General features: G+C 44.6%; 1 protein-coding gene across 4 annotated transcripts in view; it reads right to left on the reverse strand.

The window, feature by feature from the left end:
* The window catches only part of LOC308063021 (uncharacterized protein), a 32,714-nt gene extending 24,295 nt beyond the window's left edge, over window positions 1-8,419 (reverse strand). For all 4 annotated transcript variants that reach the window (XM_080385426.1, XM_080385424.1, XM_080385423.1 and 1 more), the window contains exon 1: window positions 4,683-8,419. In XM_080385426.1, coding sequence (XP_080241552.1) covers window positions 4,683-5,676 — 994 coding nt within the window. In that variant the 5' untranslated portion in view covers window positions 5,677-8,419. The remainder of the gene's footprint in view (window positions 1-4,682) is intronic.
* Window positions 8,420-9,581: the final 1,162 nt, after the last annotated feature.

The following is a 9,581-nucleotide window of genomic DNA, read 5'->3' on the forward strand; positions in this document are numbered from 1 at the left end:
ACAGGGTTTTGGTCCGAGTCCAGTCCCATAGGCGTGCCCAAGGCGTGGTTTGAACATGCCTTTGGACAAATGAATGCCTAATTTACATCTTGCCTAATTTATGAATAGTAAAAAGGTTTAGATGCCAAGATGCTCAGTTGCGACAAGATTATGGAAGAGCTCAGTGAGAACAAAACTTCAAGGTGTTTAGAAAACTTTACTAGTGAAAACCTAGGAGATCCATAAAATTTAAACAACATGTGGCTACAATTTTATTTGGGGCTAGACACCCAAAATTCATCTAAAACACAGTTTTGACTCCTCTATATTATTTTATGGGTCTGGCCATATACCAAAGTAACATATATCAAAAACTTCTGAGAGGAGAACAAGGCCACACATATTTGTTTTTAAATTCACTTTGAATGGAGCTGTCTTACTGCAGGAACAATTTTCTTCTGTTTTAACATAAGGATAATAGCCTAGTGCCATTTATCTTGTGGTACCAGGCTGTCATTATGGGTAAAATGATATAAACTTCAAAACTGAAGCTTTCTCACATACACTGAGATTATTAAACACACAGTTTTAAGGACAAAGCACTGAAGTAGCCATCTTAATGCCTAACTTGACTACATTTTTATCACGAAGATGAGGAATACCCATAGTATCTACTAAGCTTCATAAGCTTCACCCTCTAAATGTAAGTCTTTATCGGTCTTGAATTTTGTGGGTATATCTAATTTTTAAGGATCTATATTAAATAAAATATTAATACTATTAATGATGATTTTATAATATACTCAGCAATGCTCCTCAGATCATCAGTGCAGAGTGAGAAAACTAATTCAGTGATTTTAATGACAAAATGTAACAACTGGAAAGAGTCCAAAGTTATAACGCTGAAGTGTTGAAAGAATCTGAGAAGCCTTGTTGCTTCCACATAATACTAAATATGACAACCGCAGAGCACTGAAACTTTTTACATATATGATTATATATTCTGAAAGCGGCTATAATTAAGAATTTATATTATACACAAACAGTATGGTAAGAGAATATTAAGACTATAAAATTAAACACTCAGGCATGACGTATGCCAAAATTAAAGTGGCTTTTGCATTACAAAGTAATTTTGTGGCAACAGTAAGGGCTGAGAATTCCATCCTTCAGGGCAGCACACAGCTGCATTAACCATGAGTCTCCTTCCTCTTCTCTAATTTTGCGTTTCACATCTTTAACTCCTGCAGCAAATGAATGGGGGAAATGTCCAACAAACAGTTTCAAATTATTACAGATCCCCATTAACTGAATTAACAAAATAACCAACTGCAGCAGTAAACTGTTTTCCGCAGGGTGGATCACCCACAGAAGCGAGTGAGATATCCTCCCAACTGATACGGCCGAATTTGCTCGTGCCAAAGTTACATTTCAGACACTGGAATCTTTCATTTCAGACTCTGTTACATGACTGAAGGTGTGCTTCCTACACCTCTTTGTATTCTGAAAGATCACTAAATTCAAAATACTAATACCAATACTACTACTAATAATTCAGTATTAGTAGAAGATCAGAGAGACAGCTGAATGGTTTGGCCACTGTCTGTCTGTAGTCCCACTGATTATTTTTTTCCCCTCCAGAGATAAATTTACCTTAGAACAGCTACTGCTCTCCCAGCAGCCTGTTGACTCTCTCCTGTTCCTGCCTCCCCTACAGCAGTGCCACTACAGCTTTCTACAGGGTGAACTAACTCAACGTAGAAAGGTTAAAAATACTTTGCAAAACAAATAAATAGAAGGTAAGAATGGCAGAAACAACTACTATTGTCTTTGCTACACAACCAACTACTAATACCACCTAACCTTGGAAACATCTCTAGGTCTGCTTTATCATCTGGCCTTTACAATTTCTAGCATTCATACGGAAACTAGGACTTTAGAAATACTGAAACATTAAAATGTATTTTTCCTTACTTCAAACATCTACCAAAGTCTTTTCCTCAAGAAAAACTAACTCATTACAATATGATAAAAAGGAAGGCACCTTAGCTGTAATTCCATTTCTTCCTGATTATAGTGTGTTTTGTATTAAAAACTGTATTAGGGTACTGATTTTCTATTGTAAGAGGAGAACTATTCAGTTTTCAATCTACAAAATTAGGCTGAAGCTGTGAGGCTTCAGACAGCAAACTACACATATCTCCTGAAGGGGTGCACAGCTAAGAAGGGAGCTGTTTTCAAAGATGAAATTACCTAGAGAAGCAAACTGCATTTTTGATTCACAGCTATTTTCAACACAAGTCTATAATTTTTAGTAAAAATTTCACAACTTTTCAAACTGATATAGAACATTTCATACAAAGAACACATGGGGAAGGTGGGGGTCAGTATCTGTACTACTAATTTATACCTTCAACTTTCTGCACAGATTTAGAATAGGGGCAAAAAAATAGCAAAAGCTGAAAGCTCTTGAAAGCAGCAATTTCCTTGGCAAGACCAATCCATCCACGAAGATTCATGACTTCAGTGAAATTCTATACTAACAAGATAATTACCCAATACTATAAATTAAACTTAAAATAATTACCATTCATTTTTTCAATTACGGAGTACAAAAAGAGTAAAATTAGCTACAATACAGTTTACGGGGTCCTTAGTGCATTAATAAAGAAAACATTCTCTGTTTCCTCACATCCTTTTATTTTACCTATGTGTATTAAACTTTCCTATGTAGAACATGAAGCGGAAGAAATAAAAAACAAGACATGGCTGAATGACATCTTAAGCTATTAAATATCAACCCCGGAGTTATTTTTTTCCTGTTTGGACTGTTTCTTATGAGGTAACTCTTGCCTTACCAACAGAATTCTCAGATGTTAAAAATGCTAGCATTCACATTCAAGCAAAAAAACCCTACCCCAAATACGTAATGTTTGGTAATCTGAAAGCAGTCTCTGTAACACATTTGAGAAAGTATCTTAAATGGATATGTATGCAAATCAATAGTTTATTAAGAAAAAAAAATGCAGTTACTTGTCCTGTCAAGCAGAATTTCTCTATTATAACAGTCAAATCCTGTCTAATTTCAAATAGCTGGCCCAAACCCCACAGATAAGTATAGACAAAATCAATTTTATTTTATTCCTGTAAGACTGAACAGTGTGAAACAAAACTAACTGCTCATACTGAACTTTGCCAGGTGTATTTCTCAAGTACTTCTTCCATTAGAGTATTTGCTTAAACAATCCTCTTGCCTTCTGGCACACCTGTCACCCGGAGAAATGATCTGGGTTAAATATAACCGCATTTAAAAAAAGAAAAAAAAAAAAAAAAAAAAAAAAAGGTAGTTAATTTTAACCTGGATCATTTCCCCAACTCGATTACGGGACAGGGTTCCACGAACCGTTGTGCCGGTGCGGCTGAGGGGGGCAGCAAAGAGGTGCGAGCTGGGTGCAACACTGCCACCGAAAGCACCGCCTGTCAAGCCATGTAATAAAATAAAAGGAAAAATAACAATAAAAAAAATACTTTAAGTATTCAGAGGATCAGGCTCTACGATCGGCCTCTCCATGCCACTTCATACCCCAGCCAGAGCTGTATCTTTCTTTGTGCCTTAGTAGGTCAACTTTTAACACAAACATGAACACAACGGCCTTACAAAAATACCTTGCTACAAATACATTTGATTAGTACACGGCCACTCTTCCTCATGAAAAATACATTTCAAATCCAGGCCTAAAGTACCAGGAATTTGAAAGTGAAGCCCACCGAGAATCCAAATCTACCTTAACAGAAAGACAAAACCGAAGTGCCACGGATTTCCAGCCCCTCGCTCGTCATATTTCACACACGGAGTGTCTGACACACTGATCCCAAGGATGCACGTAAGCCGGGAGAGGACCAGGAGCTACCGAGAAATCCTTCCATTTAACAGCATGAACCCGCTGCAGGCACCGCAATAAAGTTATCGGAGCGAAAAACATAATCCAGCGTGGTGCGTACCGAGCCCCGCAGCGCCAGCCCACCTGCCGCAGCGGCGCTCGGCGCCGCCGGAGGCCCCGCACCGCCGTCCCGCCTCAGGGAGGGCCCGGGCCCGCACCCGCCGCCGCGGTCCCTCGGCGGCCGCCCGCCCCGTAAACACCCTCCCCGCTCACCGCGCTGCACGGAGCAGCTCCCCCGCACGTGGGGCAGCGGGGCCGGGCGAGCCCCTCCGGCACCCGCTAGACGAGCCGCCCCACGGAGGGGAGCGACGGACGTGCCCCGGGGGGAGGCGCCGCCCGCGGCTCTGCCCGCCCCACCGCCGAGGGGCCGGGGACTCGGCGCGGCTCGGCACGGCTCGGCCCGGCGGCGGGGGATGCCAGGGAGCAGCCCGGGCGGCGGGGGCGGGAGCGGCCCGGGCGGGCGCAGGGCCAGGCGGGCAGGACTCCAAACGTGCCCGGGAGTTGTGACAGGAGCAAAGTGGGTCACCGGGCCTAGCGGGTGCCCCGCGAGCGCCCCCCGTCTCCGGCGGCGGCCGCCCCGGCCCGCGCCCTGCCCAAGGGCAGCCGCTGCCCTCCCCGCGGGCCGCCGCTGCCCCGGCGGCGGGGGACCCGCCGGCGCTGTCAAACTTCAACGGCCCCGCGCCGCGGCGTCCCCCGCCTTCCCCCCCCGCCGCAGCCGGGCCCGGCGGAGCCGCCCGCCCCGCCCCGCGGCGCTCTCCTTACCCGGCCGCGCGCGGCCGCTGCCCGCCCGACCTCTCCCGGCGAAAGCCGCTCCCTGCGCGCAGCCCCGAGCCCGCCGCCGGCACAGAGCCTCCTCCAGCGGCAGCGCCAGCAGCCGGGCCCGGGAGTCCCCCGCCACCGCGCCTGCGCCGCCGAGCCCACCGCCGGCAGCCGCGGCGCCTCGCGCCACCGCGCGTGCGCCGAGGCGCACTGCAAGCCGGAGCGCCCCGGCCCGCGCGCGGGGCCCCGCCAGGGCGCAGGCGCGGCGCGGCGGTGGCGGGCGGAGGGGCGAGCCCGGGCCCGCCGCCTGCCCTCCACGCTTGCGCGCCCGCCCGCCCGCGGCCGGCTGGGCGGGGCGAGGCGGGGAGGGGAGGGGCCGGGCGCGGGCGGGCGCGCAGGCGCAGTGGGCGCCGCGCCTGCCTGACCTCGGCTCACCTCGCCTCACCTCACCCGGTTCCCTGCTGCTCCGCTCCGCTCGAGGAGGAAATGGCGGCGGCCGCGCTGCCGGGCGGGGCGTGGGCCATCGGTCATCGGCCGCGGGGGGCGGCGCTCTCGCGGGGTCGCGTCCGGGCGCCTCGGGACCGGGGAAGCCCGACTCGGCCGGACCCGGTAGCGCCGCGTCTCCGGCTCGGAGCCCCGGGGCTCGCCGGGCCGACGGTAGCCGGGCTGCGAGGTGGGGAGCCGGGGAGCGGGGTCGTCGCCCGGCCGTGCTCCGCCTCCGGGCAGCGGCGCCGCGGGAGGCTGCGAGCGAGGCCGCCTTGCGGCACAGGCGAGGCGGCCGCCGCCAGCCGGGGTGCTGCGGGGCTGGGTTTGCGGGCGGGCGCAGAGCTCGGGGCCGAGCCCTCGGCGGGGGCTCCCTGCCCGAACGGTAAACCCGGTGCGAACGGCCGTTCCGGGCAGTGCCTGAGCGCTTGGCACGGCGCGTTCGCTCGTTCCCAGAGGGCAGCCGGCAGCAGCTCGGGTGCTCGCGGGGAACGGACGTGGCAGCACGAGTCATTCGGGGATACGAGTAACCCTGACGGCGGTCGGTGGTTTCTTTTATCGGTGTGCACAAAGGGTAAAACTAACGGAGTGGCAGAGAGCAGACTTGACCGTCTCGGGCCTTTTGTTAGCGTGCAATGCTGTTGATACCAATTTTATAGAATAGTCTTACTAACGTTAAAAATAAGTAATGACCCTAGCTGAATTTAAAATCTCAGCACCTAATAAAACTCTGGCATTTCTAAGACACTGTACTAATACTACACGGTTTGCACAATTTATTTTGTACAGTACTAACATTGGCTGTTGAGGTCTGAGAGGTTTCTGGACCACCAAGCTGATGGAAGGCTCACAGCAAGAGTTTGCTGCTTTCTGACTGAAAAGCCGTGATTTTAGTCAGTGCTTCTCATTTGCTTACAGTTTGGGGGGGTGGTGGTGGTGGTGGTGTGGTGGCATGGTAAAAGTAATTGTGAACTCGATTGACTGAAGTGCCCTGTATGGGGTTGAAGGATTTTTTAGGCAGGCTATGTCGCTACACAGCGACGAGATGTAGATCTGTTCGGAAAAATGTATCATTTCAGCATCATAGCTATCATAGGAGTTTGCAAGACTGTCTCTGATAATAAAAGTGTTATTGTGTTTGTGTGATATTAAAGCTTACAAAAACTGTAAGATGAGCCCATATTACCGACTTTGTGGAGAAAGTTGTGAAAAAGCCCAGCTAAAAATGCAAACATCAGGTATCGTAAATGTTACTCAGAGACGACTAACTGATACTGCAAGGTCTTTATGTACAGCTGTAACAGATTCCAGCCACACTGCCTACTACAGAAGTGGAATATGCTTAAATATGCAGTTATGTTTGCATAAACCTGCTCTGCATGCAGCAGACATTGCAGCAAACTGTTTTCTGTAAAATAAAACATTGCTCAGTGGTAATAGTATGTAAATATTCTCAGTTTTCTTTCTCAGTGACAAGGCTGTTTATTTTTCAGTTCATCTCCTAAACAGCAATATATCTAAAAGTGTAGTTACAAACATGTATCTGTAGAAGCCTCATTAGTGTTTGTGTCTGGAATGAAGGAATTTGACTTGGCTGCAAAAATCTCATGGATTTTTCTTTCTGGGTTACTTTTCAGGTGGGTCAGTTTCCCCATTTGAGTCACCTTGTGACTGAAGTCTTATGCAGAGGTATTGTAGGGATAGGAACCTCTTTAACAGTAACGCTGCTAAAGAGCGAACCATGAGCTCAGTTTTTCCGCTGGAGGAATTTTAAAAAGCATTAGGATAAAAACACTTTCTTAGTTACTGATTCATACTCTATTTCTAGCTTTCAATTGAGGAAAATGTGATACAAACAAAACTAATCATTTCATTACTCATGCAAAGCATAGATAATGTTCCTATGATGAAATGTAGTAAAGATAATAGGATACAGCAGGAATGGAAAAATCCAGGAGAAAATGCAGGAATATTTTCAATAAAAATGCATAATTATCAGAACTAGAATATAGTCAAGAAGCCAGGAGGCTAAAAATAACATCATGATGCATATATCAAATTTGCCACAAGATCTTTAGTAACTAGTAGTAATTCTTCAGAAAAACAAAGTAGAGATAGCATGTTGTCTCTCTTCACACCTTGCATGTATGGGAGCGTAACACCTACCTGAATCGGGAGCATGCTTTCTTGTAGTTTTGCTTATCTACAGTTGTAAACATTTTTGTTAAGAATATACTTATTTTTATTAGGAAGGAAAAACTGATCCAACTGTCAGTGTTTTAAAAGAGTGGGAAGATCATCCTAGACACTGGAGAAAATTCTTGAACACATGTCAAACAAACGGAACTGTTAGTCAATGGATTCAGAGCCAAATCCTGATTTTATATCACTATACACATTATTGTCTTTGTGTCACCTTTTCACTGGGTGGAACTCGGAAGGTACTTTGAGCAGAGTTCCACTAGTCATTTCACTGTGAATTAAAGGAGTATCTTCTACTTATGCTGGCTAAAAGGAATAATAAAGTATGAATTAGAACCTACCAGTTACTACCCTCCTTATTCCATTCCATTTAAGCAGAGTTTGTATGAAATGAAGAATCCAGATTCTCTGTGTCAGTGACAGCCATCTATACATATCTAAAGGTAAATATGGCTTTCATTCACTATGTCAATTTCTTTCACAAAAAAAACCACAATGGAAACAAAAAAAATTTATAGTTTCAGACTTGCCAAAGGAGAAAAAAAAAAGTATTTGAGTTAATTTGTGTCAGAAAAAATGATCTGCATTCAATTTTTCTCAAGCAACACAGCATTTCGTATCACAGCTTTTTGTATTGGTGTCTTCATGAGCAAAAATATTTTGTGCTGATCGTGTCATCTTATTCATAATGTCTTTGGGGGGTTTCTTCTAAGTCGGTTTCTATTGCTTCAACTTCTGCTAGTTTTGACTCGAGCTCTGTAACAACAAATTACAATTTGTTCTGATAATTACAAAAGAGGAAAAAGACTTCTATTAAGGCCAAGATCCATCTCAACAACAACAAAAAATGGAGCCACCCTTGCGACAACTTGTTTATCTCAGTAAAATATCTATAACCATGAAACTGCAAAATATCCATGCTTACCCAGTATTCCTACTGCAGAATTACATAAATTCTTTGGGTTTTGTAGACTTTTTTTTCTGCAAATGTAATCAAAAAACTTCTCCACCTTTAAACAATGATCTTTAGATCTAATGATTACAAACATAACATTTCTATAACATGAATTGTTTTAAAATATTTCTCATACCTTCCACCTTAAGATGTATTCCCCCACATTCAGCTACTCCAGTGAAGCTGCCTTTTATTTCACCAGTTTTATATACAAGTATTGTGGGCAAATATCTGTTATGGTAATTCTGAACACAGCTGTTCACAATGGCTTTGAGAAACTTGACTTCTGGAAACTTTCTGGCTAGCAGGCTGAGATGTTCATTAACCAGCAAACACATCGGGATGCTAGAAAAGAATAAGAAAGTATGATGACACTTCTGCTGTACATTATTTGTAAAATAATGGAAGCTATTAAAAATAAAGCCTTTGAAGAATAAATATACCTTTTCTTATAGTCTGCCTTTAATTTGTTACAAGAATTGCACCACAAGTTTTATTTAACTGCTTCTAAAATCACTGTGATTTAAAGAGCTGTCCAAGTACAGATACATAATGGACACAGTCTATCAAATATGTGAGTATTGCTACTAGATGCTTCGAGTGTTGTGCCTCAGCTCATTCCGTCCCATTTATTGTAGAGTTCAAATGAGATCTTTTAATCTGTAATAAACATTTTACTTCAATTTATTTGAACTGGCTTTCAGTTTAACATTTAATTACTTCATTCTTTTAGTGAAATTGTAATATTTTTTTGTAAAAAAGTAACATTGGGGAAACCAATATAGTCGTACTACTACCATAGGCTTGTTCATTACTTTCATAGCTACTATTTGCAATACAACCACTGTATCAACTTCAGCAAAAAAGAAACACACGCTCCAAAACAATGGAATTTTTTTGATCCCCTGCATCCCGTTAACCTTTGAGAAGTGCGGATCTTTACTGTTAACTGAAGCTCGAGAAGCTGATTTAGCCTATGGACCCTCGGTGAGTCCCAGCAGTACCCTCTCGTTGCCAAAGACAGGGCAGGCAGTTTTGTTACAAGCCATATGAGACTTTGGAGATCTCCTATTCATTCCTAAGAAATTACGATTTTCCTCACAGACTCTTACTTATGCAATGGTAAAGTATAGAATTAGTTCTCCAGTAAACAAAAGCAAAAGCAAGAAAAGCTGCTTTTTTCTTTCTTCAGACCTGTAAGTTTAAATTATTGTGATTTAAACAATCTCATTTGATTGTTCTACTTCTATTGCCTCTGGAAA

This window comes from Falco punctatus (assembly GCF_963210335.1).
Source record: "Falco punctatus genome assembly, chromosome: 1".
Taxonomy (NCBI): domain Eukaryota; kingdom Metazoa; phylum Chordata; class Aves; order Falconiformes; family Falconidae; genus Falco; species Falco punctatus.